Source organism: Hyaena hyaena, unplaced genomic scaffold (genome assembly GCF_003009895.1).
Source record: "Hyaena hyaena isolate Hyena2069 unplaced genomic scaffold, ASM300989v1 scaffold_1557, whole genome shotgun sequence".
Lineage (NCBI taxonomy): Eukaryota > Metazoa > Chordata > Mammalia > Carnivora > Hyaenidae > Hyaena > Hyaena hyaena.
In genome coordinates this window covers 233,930-249,482 of record NW_024082193.1, presented here as the reverse complement: position 1 = coordinate 249,482, position 15,553 = coordinate 233,930, and the positions used below count along the sequence as shown (strand labels likewise).

Here is a 15,553-nt window from a genome sequence, read left to right as displayed (position 1 = left end):
GGAACACAAAGCTGGCGTCGTGGTGACTGGCTCTGCCTTCAGGGTGGCTCGGGCAAGCTACCATGGACCAGGGTGAAGGCACAGGCACCTCATCTGGGGCATCAAAAGAAGGTTCCCTGGAGGCTGGCATTTTGAGGAGGAGTTGGCTAGACAGCAGAGCATCCAACGGACGGACAATTACGGCTGGGGTCTGGGCATGAGGGAAGGTAGAGAGCATGAGACAGTGGCCAGCGTGGCTGGAGCTCAAGTGACAGCTGGGATACAGGTATGCGAAGAACTGACAAACCAAATTAAGAAGCTTAAGCTTTGTGACACCTGGGGGCTCAGCCGTTTAAGCACCCTACTCTTGGTTTTGGCTCAGGTCATGATCTCGTGGTAGTGCGATCTAGCCCCCAGTCTGGCTCCGTGCTAAATGTGGAGCCTGCTTAAGATGCTCGCTCTCCCTCTCTGCCACCCCCTGCTTGCTCCCTCACTCTCTCTCTCTCTCTCAAAATATTAAAAAATAAATAAATAAAAAAGAACTTTGAACTTTATACTAGAGCAGGCGATGCCTTCGCTGGTTTTAAACAGGGGTGGCTCACTCAGCTGTGCTTTGGGAAGCCCCTGGATCCCGTGGGGAATGGGGTCCATGTGGTGCTGCTTCACGGAGACCCTCAGCGTCTACGTCTCACAAGCTTGGTGAGCACCTGGCCGACAGGCAGAGCCAGGGCCTGAACCGTGGCACCAAAGCTCCCAAGCAAATCAATTTGTGTCTCAGCCCACTTCCTTTGCTTGGTTTCATCTGAACATGGAAACACGGCAAACCTCCCTAAAATCCACTGCATTTCAGGTACGCCGTCCCACAGACACGGCCTTGCACACACATCAGTCAGTTATACCACAGGTGGGTGTGTGTCTATTCACCAGGTAACTCATCCAAATACATCTGCTCATGGGAAGTTTCAAGCATATGGAGGAGCAGAGAATGGCAGAGCTGAGCCCACCACGTGCCTGGCATCCCGCTCCCACCAGTGGGCCTCCTGGTTCTGCCCGAGCGTGCCCACCTGCCGTGCTCCGTCTCAGGTCATTTTGAGGCAAATCTCAAGTCCCAGAGGAATTATTGTCTCATCTATAAATAGTTTTAGAATTTTTCTCTAAAACATAAGGGCTCTTTTTTATTCAATAGTAATAACCTGTCACGTCTGAAAAACCCGACAAGTATACTTAAATATCATTAAAATACACAGCCAACTCTGAGCATTTTTAACCAAGTTTCTTCCAGCCCCTTCCATCGCCTTCTGTTCCTCTTGTGCCCAGGGGTGTCCTGTGTCCTTCTATCCCGGTATTCCTGCAAATTGCTAACTAGATCGAGGGGTCTGATCAGATCCATGTTCAATTTCTTTGCAAAAATACCTCGTCAGTGGTGGTGTCGGCCTGCCTGAACCCGCAGTGTGAAGGGGATCATGGGCCCCAGGTGAACGTTCCTGGAGCTTCTCTCGGGCTTTCACACTTGACCCTGACTGCATCGCGGCACCTCCTCATTGCTTGAAGGTTCCCAACACACACAGTTAGAAATGCGGTCACTGCTGTTCTCCACTGAGGTGACCCGGGGCCCACAGGGAAGGGGCCGAGCAGGGCAGGGGAGCAGCATTGGGCCCTAACCCGGGCCCTAACCCTAACCCTAACCCTAACCCTGGAAGGTGGCGCACCTGAGGGCACAGGGACACCACCTAAACCTCCCACGGCGACAGACCACGACCTCCTAAGTCCAAGGTGCTTCGCAAGTCTGTCCTGCCACGACCAAGTGCGCCCTGGCTGCAGAAACGCAGAAGGGATGTGGACTGAGGTCCTGAGTGTTCTCCGTGCTATTCTGACAACATTGCTGGCAGGCTACCCTTACGTCCACACAAGGGGCGGCACGTGTGCCTCACCTCACTCACTGGTCTCACTGGAGTCCCGAGGAGGCTGGCGGGTGGAAGGCCGAACGGGAGGCCCTGGTGGGGGTTACGCAAGCCTCTCTTACTGCGCAGCCACAACCCACGCCCAGGGCTCCTTTCGGGACCAGGAAGCCAGGCACTCGGCCCAGCGCAGCTTCTGCGGGAGGGATCCACCACCCTCACTGTTCTAAGTGCTCTGGGTACTCGTTCCCGGCAGGGTACTCGGAGAACGTGGCATTGGCCACTGCCTGGCGGGGGAGTCGCAGCTGATCTGTAAATGCCCATGTTTCTATCTGGCTGGTTTTGATCTGTCCACCTGAGTCCTGCTGCAGGTGACGTAACCCCTGAAATCTGAGTGGCCAACCTATAAATGTCACATGAAAGCACTGGTCTCAGAAGGGACCCAGGGAGCCTCATCCGACAGAGCCCTGGGAGCTGCAAAGCTTCGAGTTTAAGTCTCTGCCTTGCCCCCAGGCAGGCTACTTGGCCCAGAAGAAAGATGGAGGGATTCCCTGATTTTACAACGCAGCTGGGGAGATGAAAATGTTTTCTCTGATGACTTTGAGGTTCTTTTATGGAGTGGGCTTCCCAAGATTCCCAGCACATTCCATAGTTTTGAAAATAGATGAGCTCTTCAATTTATTATCCACACCAGGCCACTTCTGAAAGTGTGAGGGAGCCATTAACCATTACTCCAGGCTGGCCAGTGTAAACGGCCACCAGGTCACCCTGCTTTCACGCCAGATCTTGACTCTTGAGGGCAACACCAGTGGCTCCCTCAGTGATTCTAGAAAATGCTGCTAACCTGTTACCGCAAGCCAGGGCACAGGGTGAGGATGGAGGCGGCTCAGAGGCCTGAATCTGCCCCACTCACACTCTGGCCCTGCCACTGACTTCTTTCCATAGAAAACCCCCTCCACTGGAGCCCTTGCCTATAATTATGGGGTTATTCCAAAATAACAACTCGGGCGGCCCAAAGGGTCAGGACAGATTGGGTTGTGTCAGACACAGAAGCATCTGCAGGGGTGTCCCAGGACTTTGTGTCTGTTGTTGGGCATACCTGGTGTTGTTTTGGGGGGGTCTCCCTCATCTGTATACGTAAGGATGGGTATGCAGGCTGGTTAACACGTGTGTCCTCCTCTCCTCCCCAGAAGACTCCGCAATTCCATCTGTACAGCAGGCGCAGTGGGATAGACTTACCATGGTCACTGGACAAAGACAAGAACAGGTCACTAATGTCCTCCCTTTGGGTAATTAGACCAGGAGGTTCTGTTCCTCTGCCTGCTCCCCTCTGACCCCAGGAATAAGCCACCTGTCCCTACATGGACTTGTCGTCTCAGCTGACAAAGGGCACTGATGCTCTGGAGCCACCAAACCACACAGTGATGAGGTCCGTTAAATACCCAAGTCCTGCTGTCGGTAAGAAGTTGAGTTTCCAACAATTATTGAATAAATTAGTGACTAAACTGGGGTATGGATCCTGACTGCCCAGATTTGAACATTAACTCTGCCATGACAAACCCTGAGCAAGTAACTTTACCTCCCCAAACCTCAGCTTCCTCACCTGTAAAAGGAGGAACACCAGCATCTCTGGGGAGCAACACCAGAGTAACACCTGCGCCAGGAGTAACACCCACACTGGAGTAACACCCTCACCAGAGTAACACCAGTGCCAGGAGTAACACCCATGCAGGAATAACACCCGTGCTTGGAGTAACACCCGCGTCAGGAGTAACATCCATGCCAGGAGTAACACCCATGCCAGGAATAACACCCACACCAGGCATAACACCCGTGCCAAGAGTAACAGCGCACCTGGAGTAACACCCACACCAGTAATAACACCCACGCCTGGAGTAACACCCGTGCCAGGAGTAACACCCATGCTGGAGTAACACCCACACCAGAGTAACACCCATGCCAGGAATAACACCCACACCAGGCATAACACCCGTGCCAAGAGTACCACCCGTGCCTGGAGTAACACCCACACCAGTAATAACACCTACGCCTGGAGTAACACCCGTGCCAGGAGTAACACCTGCGCCAGGAGTAACACCCGCACCAGAGTAACACCAGTGCCAGGAGTAACACCCATGCCAGGAGTAACAGCGCACCTGGAGTAACACCCACACCAGTAATAACACCCACGCCTGGAGTAACACCCGTGCCAGGAGTAACACCCACACCAGGAATAACACCTGTGCTTGGAGTAACACCAGTGTCAGGAGTAACATCCATGCCAGGAGTCACACCGCACCAGGAATAACACCCGTGCCAGGAGTAACAGCGCACCTGGAGTAACACCCACACCAGGAATAACACCTGTGCTTGGAGTAACACCAGTGTCAGGAGTAACATCCATGCCAGGAGTAACACCGCACCAGGAATAACATCCGTGCCAGGAGTACCACCAGAGCCAGGAGTAACACCAGCACCAGGAGTAACCAGCCCAGTCATGCACAGTGGTTACCCTGGGGCTGCTAGTCAGCATTCAGTAAAAAGCATTTTTATCTTACTGCTCTCTGTCCCCCAACAAATGTTGAGTTAGAAGGCAACTAACCTTTTTGAATTGACTGGAAATAAACCATAAACAAATGGATGAATAAGTATTATCCTAAGACAAAAAGCCTTTGCCATGGCAATACAAAAGTGTCTCACGGGTATTTGATCCCAAATGAGGCTTTGTTCCAGCCCTTCAACCAAACAAGGCACAGAAAGAAGGTGTCCAGCTCTGAGGGTTCTTGGGACCCATCAACATGATACTGAGTTGTGTGTGCCTGTGGTATTCCCAGCGAGTCCAGGGGCCCCTCGGGGGCTGGCCAGTCTCCCTCGGCCTCTCCCGGAGCTGCCTTGATAACCGGGCAGGGCTCTCTGGGGCAGGTGGAACCCACTGAAACCAGGCAAAGACATTAAAAATCGGCAATCAGAAGCCGTTTCTGTGTTGGAGCAAGCACGGGGAGCGACTACACCTCTAGTCGTCATTCATAATATTTATTTTGGAAAAATATTTTAAAAAGGATTTTCTTCATTAACAAAACAGTAAAAAACTCAAATAACATTTGCACAATATTCCATAAATACATTTATATACAAAAAAATATAGTCACATAGACCCGAAGTGCCTTTGTACATATTTACCAAGGATTTAAATTATAAAAAATGAACATCACAAAATACTCAAGCTTTACAGATATCATGAAAAATATTTTTACAAGTCCAAAAAATAACACACATTTTTTTCCACCTAGAAAAAACACATTTTAGTATCAAAAAGGACGATAAAGGCAGTGTTTGTGATTCTAATTCAAGAAAAGACTGGCTCATAAGAACCCAAAATATACACTTCAGGCAGTGCATGCTTCTTATGTAGTAATTAAGTCCATTCATTTAAATATATATTTTTTAAAAAGCAACTGTCCATAGTGCAATGGAAACGTCCTAAAAGGCAGTGCAACAGGCACCCTCGGCCACCGCCGCGCTGCAGCCCCCGCCGCGCCCAGGCTGGCCCCCGGAAGGGAGAGCCGGCTCGGCCTGGATCGGGTCCTCAGCAGCAGTCCGCGGGGCTCCCTTTCCTCTTTCAAGCAGCATCCACTGGGGCATATATCCTTGGAATTTTATTTATTTTTAAGAGAAACGGGAATTTTGCCATATCACTTCCATTTCACACCTAGAGGGGCCCACAGGACAGAATGGGGAGTTAGTTCCAGACAGAGGTCAGGTACCCTCTGACCTCTCCCCCTCCCCCACTTCCATCCGGAGCCCAGGCCCGGGCAGCTGCAGCCGCGCTGCGCACTGACCTCAGTCGCTATGACGCACTCATCTTTCTCCTCCGATATGACGTACACTGACTGGTACTTTGTGTCTTTTGAAGTGGAATACACAGAGTCTGGCCTTTTTCTTTCAGATGCTTCTCCACTAAGAGGAAGATAAAAGAACCACAATAAACACGTAAGAACAGGAAGAACTGACCAGCACCAGCCCGGTGCCTAGCACCCCGTCTGGCGCCCGGGTCCCCTCCCGGCCCAGTACACAGCGCCCCCTCGGCACAGGGGCGCCCTCCAGGTGGGCCTTCCCGTGTGTCCCCTCCCGGCCGCAGCACGCACCCCCTCGGCGTTGGGGCACTCTTCTCCTCCCCTGCAGAGCCCTGGGGCTGGCACTCGGCATCACGCTTGCCGTGAGGGTCCCTGACGGTGGCGGCAGCGGCGCCCTTGAGGTCCTGCACTAGGTTATAGTCCACAGCAGGGTAGCGGGCCTTGAGGCCGTTCTTATCAGCCCCATGGTCCCCGTGGAAGTCAACCTTCTTGTTGGTGTTCTTGATCTGCGTGGCCCCAATGACGCTGACACAGATGTCCTTCTCCCGCTGACAGTTGGCCAGGTTGTTCATGGTCTCGGTCTCTCCGCGGCAGGGCTCAGCAGGGGGCCGGTCCTTCTGCAGCCTGAGCCGCACGCAGACCACCGCGGCGGCACAGCCCAGCAGCAGCATGAGGACCAGCACCACGCCGGCACACACAGCCACCCAGGGGAAGGGCCCGGGCTGGCCCTCCACATACTTCTCGCTGAGATCCACCACCACCGGGCCCGGGGGCGGCTCGGGCAGCAGGAACTGGCAGTTGGGGCCCCCGTAGCCCCGGGCACACTCACACAGGTAGCGCCGGTCCCTCTCGTGGCACGTGGCCCCGTTGTGGCAGGGCGCGTGCTCACACCTGCTGACAGGGGCACTGCAGTTCCTGCCTGTGTAGCCTGGGGGACAGGTGCAGGAGTACTCGTTCACACCGTCCCGGCAGGTGCCCCCGTTGGCACACGGGGAGGAGGCACAATCGTCCACGTTGTCTTCACAGCGCCTCCCGGAGAAGCCAGCCGGGCAGTGGCACAGGTAAGCATCGCCAAGGTCCACACACTGGGCACCTGGAACGCAGGACACATCGAGGCATTTGCTGCGCGTCTGCCCTGCGCTGTACCCGGGGGCGCAGGGCAGGCCAGGCAGCCTGGGCCCGAATACCAACATGGGGGAGGGGCGTGATCTAGCCCTAGCTCCACAAACTATAAATAATACAGCAAATATCTTTTTTTAAGTATTTTTTAAATGTTTGTTTATTTTTGAGAGAGACAGAGTGTGAGCAGGGGGAAGGGCAGAGAGAGAGAGGGAGACACAGGATCCGAAGCAGCTCCAGGCTCTGTGGCTTACAGCTCAGAACTCACGAACCATGAGATCGTGACCTGAGCCAAAGTCGGACGCTGAACCGACTGAGCTGCCTGGGCGCCCCGGCAGCTAATGCTTCCCTCGCAGTTATGCTCTGACAGGCACTGTGCACAGTGCTTTGGCTACATTACTGCCTTCACCTTCACGAGATCCCACAAAAGACCCAGTTTGCAGATGAGGAAACTGAGGCTTAATGAGGCTGATGTGCTTGCCCACAGTTCCACAGTTAGTGAAAAGAGCAGGGTGGACAACAGAAGAGGAAAGGAAGAAAGGAGGGAGTTGGAGAGGCCTCTGTCCTTCGAGAGCCAAGTCTGCTAAACCTCCAGCTATTCTGCCTCTAAAAATAAAGCATCCAATGTTTCTGTTGCTTCAATGGGTAGAAACACACAGGAGGCAGATGTGACCCCACAGGACCGCCACTCCCTCTGCACAGCACGTGGAGCGCAGAGCTACATAATTCGTCCCCATCAATCATCGTGGCTCTGCTGAAGCTCCAGACGCTCACAGAACGGCCTGGCATGTCTGGGCCCAGCTTCGCTCCTCTACCCACTCAGAGGGGAGCAGGGCGCCCATCAACAGACCACACTTCTGCACAGACACACCAGACGGTTATGTTTGGGTGACAGAGCTGAGCCGGGCTTCCCTCCAAAAACAGTCGCTGTGTTGCCATTGGAGTGCAATCTACTGAATTATGGCCCCGACTCAGACACCTGTGGTGCTATATGACCTTGATAAGTCATCTCACCTCTCTGCCTCAGGCTCTCCCTGTAGAACGTGAGAATCCACACTCCTGCCTGCCTTTCTTGCTCCCTGAGCATTTCCAGGCCCAGGAATGACATTTCTGTGAAGAGTTTCTGACTGTTTAGTTGAAAGGGCTCCACAGCCTCAGGGTAGCGTGCAAAGTGATGCATTTGCTTTGAAATCAAATGCATGTGCTTTCTAGTGTGTTCTTACAGGGTCGACCACTTGACAAAGTCTCACAACGGCTGGGCTGCCCTCCTACCATTGGAACAAGGTGAAGAGCTGCAGGAATCCACCTTCTTCTCACAGTTAAAGCCGGAGAAGCCCACGGGGCAGCGGCAGGTGTACCCTCCCTCCGGGTTGTCTGAGCACCGTCCCCCGTTGAAGCAGGGGCCGTCGGCGCATGCTATGGCGCTCAGCTCACAGACTCTGCCGTAGAAGCCAGGGGGGCAGGTGCAAGCGTAGCCGTTCTCGAGATCCTGTGTCGCGGAGAAGATAAAGAGCTCTCGTAGGTGCCCCCACGAGACCCACCTGGCCCTATCAAAGCGGCGCCCCCGCTCACCAGGAGACCCGCCGCGCCGGACTCACCGTGCAGCTGCCTCCGTTCCTGCAGGGGCTGGCGCCGCACTCGTCAGTCTCCGTCTCACAGGTGGCTCCTGAGAAGCCGGGCCGGCAGGCGCAGGTGTAGCTCCCCTGGCCCGTGTTGCTGCAGGTGGCCCCATTCCTGCAGGGCTTATGGTGCGTGCAGTAGTTCAGGTCTGCGGGGGGCAGACACGGGAAGGGAGGGCAGGGGGCCGGGGTCAGACTCCGAGAGGCCACATCTTCCCCGTAACCAACCAGGGAAGCCCCAGGCTGCTGGACGGGGCGAGGGCTCACCCTGGTTGCAGAAGAGGCCGCCCCAGCCCTCCTGACAGTTGCACTGCCAGGGCTGCTGGCAGGTGCCGTGGAGGCAGCCTGGGTACCGGATGCACTGGTCGCAGTACCGGCTCTGCCAGCCCACTCTGCACCTGGAAGAGAGCGCGTGTCAGGTGGGCACGGGCCTCGCACACCACCGACTCCCAAGAAACCACCTCCCCACGGCACCAACACGTCTGGCTCTCGAATGAGCAGAACCCCAGAGTCTCCTTGGGAGCCTTCGCCAGTGCCTCAGAGGGTCTGTTTCTGGGAAGGAGGCCCGCTGGGACGGCACTTTTAGAGACTCCCTAGGTGGTCCTAACACGCCAAAAAGTTTGAGAATCACTGAACTAAACTCATTTTCAATGCCAATTCCTTGCACGTGGCTATCTGTATGCTCCCATAACCACTGAGGAGCTCAGGTGACTGCAACCCATCAACTCTACGTTTCTGTGTATTTACTGAGTAGAAACATGAGAATAGCAGCTCTGACCCCTACAGCCAGCTGCCCTTACCTGAGTTTTTCAAATGACCACCTAGAACTACTTTACAGGTACATCAGGTACAAGGGTAACCAGAGAAGGGAAAAAACACTGTTGTAAACTTACTTGCACTCCCCTGGCTTGTCACAAAACCCATGCTGCTCATCGCATCCTGGCAAGCAGATTGCTACAAGCAAAGAGAAGACAGGGGGTCAAGCCCCACCCTGAGCGCCTCCCCGACATAAGGGGGGCGCTGCCACAATGTAGTTGGGACAAAACTTGCTCAGCTCAGTTGGCAAACCCAGCTGAGTTAATCTCCATCTGTGGAGCCTCCACCATCCTGCCTGGTAACTGTGGACCTCACTCCGCCCGCCCCGGGATGAGCATTCTTCTTAACACAGCAGCTCCGGGACAAAAGAGCGCGGAAGCCCCCACCCCCACCCCATCCCCTTTTCTTCTGAGAGGGTCAGAAGTCCTTCCCCCTCCTCCTCCCCCACTTCCCAATTCTATGCACAAAGCTCCGCCTCTTAATACCCAGAAAGTGTGTGTGTAGATAAGGGTGGACAGCTGGTATGCAGAGTACCAGGGCAAGACAGCTGCTCTATTGTCTCTGCTCTCCCAGCAGCTGCCCCGGTGCAACAATACCGCCTCCCCCGCCCCCTCGCCCCCACCCGCACACACACCCCCGGCGTGTGTACACACACACACACACACACACACACACAGACACGCGTGTGTGCGCACTGTGCACGCGCCCTTGCGGCCAATGGGAGCTGGCGTGCGTTCCTGCCCCCTGTGCCCGGAGAGATCTAATCGATGGCACGCGCTCGCTGGGGGCGGGGAGAGACTCCAGTGTTTGAATAAGAAGAAAAAAGTTTAAGTTTAAGGCTACCCCGCAGCGAAGAAGAGGAGGGAGGGAAGCTCGGTTGGAAGGCGGCAGGCAGGCCAGAGGTCCCCGCGGGGGTGGGGGCTGGTGTGGAGCTGGCTTCCTTCGCCGGTTATGAAACTCATCAACAAGCTGCTCCAAGTTCTGAGACAACAGAGCCCGCTCAGGCCCAGGCGCAGCTCGGAACAATGACGCGGAAAGCGAAGACCTACCCTAACCCCCAGGCACGAATCAAAACTGAGACACTGCACCTCCCGAGCCAGCGGTTCTGGGCCTAAGGACAAGGACTGGAGATTCACCTGCTCCAGGGCAGGAGGAGGAAACTCCACAAGGGTTTCTGGGGAGTTCCAGGACCCACCCAGCCCCTGACTGGAGGGAAACCCAATCCCTGGGCATGCAGGGCGGCAGTGAGGCCTCCGCAGGCTGGAGGCAGGCCCACAAACCCGAAGCAGGCCCCGGAGGCAGCGGGAACCTCGCAAGCCTCCTGCTCTGCAAGCCGCAGAGGCCGATAAAGGGGCAGGCAGGGCCCAGCTCGTTTGGGCAAAGGTAGGCCTCTCCCAGGCAAGGTGCTTTGCGAGCATGGTGCACTCTGGCAGGTGGGCCCCTTCCCAGGCAGCTCTTGCCTAGCCAGGCCTCCACTGACACACAGCGTCTCCTGTCCACGGAGTCCACGGACCCCGTGAGGGAAAACGTCATTAACAACACGTGTGCATCACACAGACTATTTGCAAACACACTCACTCTACTAAAAGGCCAAGCACACCACCTCTAGAAAGAAAATGAAGCATTTTTCCAATGAGACGCTGTCCTGGCAAGGAGAACCAGTTTAAAGTATGCCCCTCCACACACAAACTCTCCTCTCTGTTCCTCCCTTCCTTCCTCCTCTCCCTCTCCCTCAGGCTCACTTCCTGACCCCTGGCCCCGGCGCCACAATCCTCCCTGATTAAGAAAGGCAGCTTCCCACAGCGGAAGTTAAAACTTCTGAGCTGACCCCAGCCCCGCTGCTGGCTAGCTGTGAGGTCTCAGCAAGTTTCTCCAGCTCTCTGGCCTTGGTTTCCCCACCAGGGCATCCCTCCAGCGCTGACACCTGAGGGTCCCACTGGCTCAGAGAATACTCTCCACCCCCACCCCAGGGAGCTCTGGCCTGGATGCAGACTGGGGAGGGGAGCGGGGACTCACGTTCAGTGCAGTACTGGCCTTTCCAGCCGGGATCGCAGACCTTCTCCCCCCTCTCCCCGCAGGTGAAGTGGCCGAAGGCATCATCTCGGGGGCGGCAGAAGACGGAGCAGCCGTCCCCGTAGTAGTGCTCGTCGCACACAAAGCGGTACGAGTACTTGAGGTCCGTTCGGCCGCTGCTGTGCAGGTCCTGTGACCACTCCTCGCCCACAGTCAGGTGCCTCTGGGTGGCCAGGCGGCTGATGAGTCTTTCTGGGTTTTCTGTGGGAAGAGGGTGCTCCCGTTGGTTCTGACCAAGACCCCAGAGGCTCAGGGCACTGGGGGAGGTTGGCCTGATGTGTGATGCACGAGAGGAGGCCACAGGCCCTCCACGCAGAGCCTCCCTCCTGCAGGAGTTTGCAGAACGAAGGCACAGGGGCTGATTTCGGGCAGAGACAGGAGTGCATGCTGACTAGGGACGCTGTTGGCTTGGTTTTAGAGGTTTTTGATTTGTTTTTACCTGTTGTGAGGTCATCAGGAGAATCTGTGTGCAGGGCTTCAATGATCAGCGAAAAGGTGCCCTGGAAGAAAGGGGGAGAAGACATAAGACAAACCAGAAATGTTAAAAAGCAAAACCAAAAGCAAGGCACTCAGGACACCCAAGTGGGTGACCGCCTGGTGTGCAGATCTGCGCGCAGTGTGTCCAGAGCAGGCTCTCTGTACATCTCTTGCCTGTTTTCACTTTCCTCAAGGAAATGGAAGAACTTTTTAAAGAGTGGTTTCCTGACGTGTTTTTTCAGCCTGTTAGTACAGGATATCACGTTAAAAAAAAAAAAAAAAAAAAAAAAAGGCTGCGCAGAAGCAGGCGGGGCTGGAGGGGTTTGTCATCAGTCTCCGGGTGGGGAGACTACACACATGGGCCAGGGGCTGTCATGCTCCGAAGGCGGCCCTACCCTCAACCTGCCCAGGGACGGGGTGTCCCCCGTGAAGGGGCTCCTTGGCCCGGGCAGCGAGGTGGTGCGGAGACCGCGTTCCCAGACGCCTCACCCGACCCCGCCATCACTCTGCCCCCTGAGGGGTCATTTCGGGCGCGGAGGCAACGCTCCTGGCCTGGCCCCTGCCGCCGCCGCCTCGCCCCCGACCCCCGCGCCGCCCCGCCCCGCAGGCGCCGCGCTCACCGGCCAGGTGAAGCCGAAGGGGAAGCGGATGGGGTTGCTAAAGGCGGGGTCTGCGCCCGCGCCGTCGGGCAGGCTGAAGGAGTCCACGCCCAGCACCGGTGTGACCGCGCTGCCGTAGGTGCAGGGCGGCTCGGGAGACACGCTGGCCTGGTAGTGCTTGAGGCACACGCGGAAGAAGGTCCTGCAGGCGCAGGGCGGCGGCCCCGCGCCCCCGCGGCAGCAGTTGCGGTTTCCCAGCAGCCCCTTCTTGTTGACGAACTCCTGCAGCTTCAGCTCAAACACCCCGGAGCTCCAAACCTGCGGGGTGCGGGGGGGGGGGGGGACGGGGGCGTGAGGACGCAGAGCCCTGCGCTCTGGGGTTCGCTTTCGGGGTAACAGCTTGCTTCACGCGCCCAGCTCTCCGCCCCCCTGCGCCGCGCCCTGCCGGCGCGCGGCCTGCGCCCACGGGCCCCTACCTGACGCCTCACGGCTCCCGGGTACCCCCACTGACAACCTACCTGACAGCGGGGCCCTGGAGACCCTACCTAACAGCTTACCTGACACAGCAGGGCCGACACCACGGCGAGGGCCAGGGCGCACCGACGGCCCATGGTGCACCGCTGGCCGCGCTCGAGCTCCTCTGCCGCCCCCCCCCCTTTCTCTTCTTAGAACAGCGGGGAGCGCAGGGGGGTAGCCGTGGCCCCAAGGAGCGTGGGCAGAAAAGCGCCGCCGCTCTGCCCCGGGCTGGGGTAATCAGGACTTCTTTCTTCAAGAGCCAGTCTCGCCTCTTTCGGAGGCTGCGGTTCTCCAGATCCGCCCTTCGCTGGCGGCGCGCGGGGGACGCACGAGAAAAAAAAGGCTCGCTCCAAGAGACCGCTGTGGAGCAGGAACTTTCGGTTTTCCTCCTTTCTTCCAACCCACGAGTAGGTAAGGGTCGTCTGCTTCCTGGTTTTGTCTCAAGCTTCTTCCCAGGAAAAAAAGGGGGGGTGGGGAGAAAGCGTCCAGATATTCAGCTTAATTCCCAAAGAGCTGCAGAGGCTTCCTCCGAGTCCGATTAGAAAGCCGAGGTCTGGAAATCCCACGCGCGAGGCGATAATCCCGGGCCCCAGCGGCGCGCGCGCAGGGACGCCCGGCGGCGGCGAGTGTGCGCGGCGCGCCCTGCGGCTCAGGCCCGTGTCACTCGGCAGCAGCGGTCGCCCCGGGAGCGTCCCGGACTCGGGTCTCCTGCGTCCCCGCGGAGACACGCGTCTTTCCGAAGAGCCCAGCCGGTGCCATCCAAGTAAACAGCGCGGGATCCGAGCGCAGGGTGGCGGGTGGCGGGGGGCGAGCGGAGGCTCCGCGCCGCGGCTGCGCGTCCTGTGCGCGCTCGGCCGGGCCGCTCTTCGCGGGTGCGCGCCGAGGTCTGCGCTCGCCGGCGCCGGCTGCCCTTATATCCAGCCGGCCGCCCGCATGGCTAATGAGATGCAAATGAGCAGCCCCCCAATCTGGCGAGAGCTGTCACAAAGGAGCCACTTTTCCAAACCCTCCTCTCAATGGATCGCCAAATGGTCAGTGAGCTGTAAAATGTGCAACCTCCTCCCCGCCCCCACACCTCCCCGCCCCCGGCCCTCCCCTGCCCCCGCCCCCAGCCCCCCGCCTTCCTCCGCACCACACAAAACGCGCTCATTTACATTCCTGCAAAATGTTCGCGGCGAGAATCCCCTGCGCTCCCGAGGCGGGGTCCACGGCTCGGGCCCCTCGGCTCTCCCGCCGGCCACCGGCTCGCGGAGCCCCGCGGGGACGCGCGGGGACGCGCGGGGGCGGCGCTGAGCCTTCGGCCCCGCCGAGGGCCGCCCTCCTGGAGCTGCCGGACGCGGCCTGGGGACACCCTCCCGGCCGACGCGGCGTCTGCCCGCGGTCGTCCCGCTCGGGCCGTGCCTCGGGGTCTGGGGCGCGGGGCCGCCGCTTCTCCAGGGCAGCCCCTTTCTCAGGACGGGCCCTCGCGGGCGGGGGCCGGGAGCTTGGTAGGAAAGGGGCGGGCGCAAGCAGCGGGCAGGCGGCGGTGAGCGCGGCGGCAGTTTCGGGAAGTTTGGGAAGGTCTGGCATCGAGGAGCCACCCGGCCGAGGACGGCGACTCTGCGTCTGGAAGCGCAGAGCACGCACGCAGGGCAGAGCTGAGGCGAGCGCGGCGTCCCCCGGGACCCCGGGACCCCGGAGTCCCCGCGCCCGCTGCGTCTCCGCACCAGTCGGAGGCCGCTGGTGGGGGCGGGGTCTGGGTAGCGCTACGCCTCCCCCGCCCCAAGCTGGGAGATCCTGACGCCTCAAACTAGTCCCCCTCACCCCCGCCCCGCATGCGCGCGCACGCACACACATACATACACACACACACACACACACTCACACACACACACACACACACACACACACACACACACGTGTACGTCCTTCCCGGAGCGATTCTCGGCCACAGGCACCTTTCCCGGGTGTCCAGCCCCTCTCTCCTGGGTATTCCCCCCTCGGCCTCCCTCCGCTTGGTAAAAAGTGAGTTTGGTGTGTGTCGTTCGCGTGGCTGTCATTAAGGCAGTCTGTTATTGTGCGAGGCTGAATCAGTGGCTCTTTGTGCGCTCAGCTGTATGGTAATGCAGACCGCACCTGCTCCCCGCACAATGCCGAGAGAAAGAGCTCCCCTCCGCGCGCGCCGCGGCCTCTGCAACAATGTCCGGCACATGTTCTAAAGACCCTCCAGCCCGGCCCCCCCCAACCCGAAATCTTTACACAACCATCACCTTATTAGGGTTTTACACGTCCATCAGACACTAGAACTTTTGTTTTCATTTTTTTAAAGGGAAATGAGTTTATTGGGAGGGCTGAGAACACACGTAACACACAATGAGTTATCTAAATTGCTCTCATGCTTGTGCGCTCAATGCAGAATTAAGGTGGGGCATGGACTCCTACTCTGGCATCCAGCTTTCTGCTAGGCACACTTCGAGGCCTTTTCCCCAGCCCCCTCCTCTCCCTCCCGCCCCCAGCACCTATGGCAGGTTTATCAGGACGGAAGGTGTGAATGTGGGAGTAAATGTCACTTGGTTTGTGACACAGCCCCAGGGTGCCTGGCCACAATGTCCTCTCTGCAGGTG

The 15,553-nt window shown here is 57.8% G+C and overlaps 1 protein-coding gene across 1 annotated transcript; it reads right to left on the bottom strand.

Annotated features, from left to right (window-relative positions):
- Nucleotides 1-4,902: 4,902 nt before the first annotated feature.
- DLL1 (delta like canonical Notch ligand 1) lies at nucleotides 4,903-13,907 on the bottom strand. Its single transcript, XM_039224217.1, has 11 exons — nucleotides 12,992-13,907; nucleotides 12,456-12,752; nucleotides 11,798-11,858; nucleotides 11,302-11,559; nucleotides 9,363-9,423; nucleotides 8,737-8,867; nucleotides 8,449-8,618; nucleotides 8,123-8,339; nucleotides 6,023-6,824; nucleotides 5,717-5,834; nucleotides 4,903-5,586 (listed from the first exon to the last, which is right to left on the bottom strand). The coding sequence occupies exons 1-11, from the start codon at nucleotides 13,043-13,045 to the stop codon at nucleotides 5,581-5,583; spliced, it is 2,175 nt and encodes a 724-aa protein (XP_039080148.1). The 5' UTR covers nucleotides 13,046-13,907; the 3' UTR covers nucleotides 4,903-5,580.
- Between the last annotated feature and the right edge of the window lie 1,646 nt (nucleotides 13,908-15,553).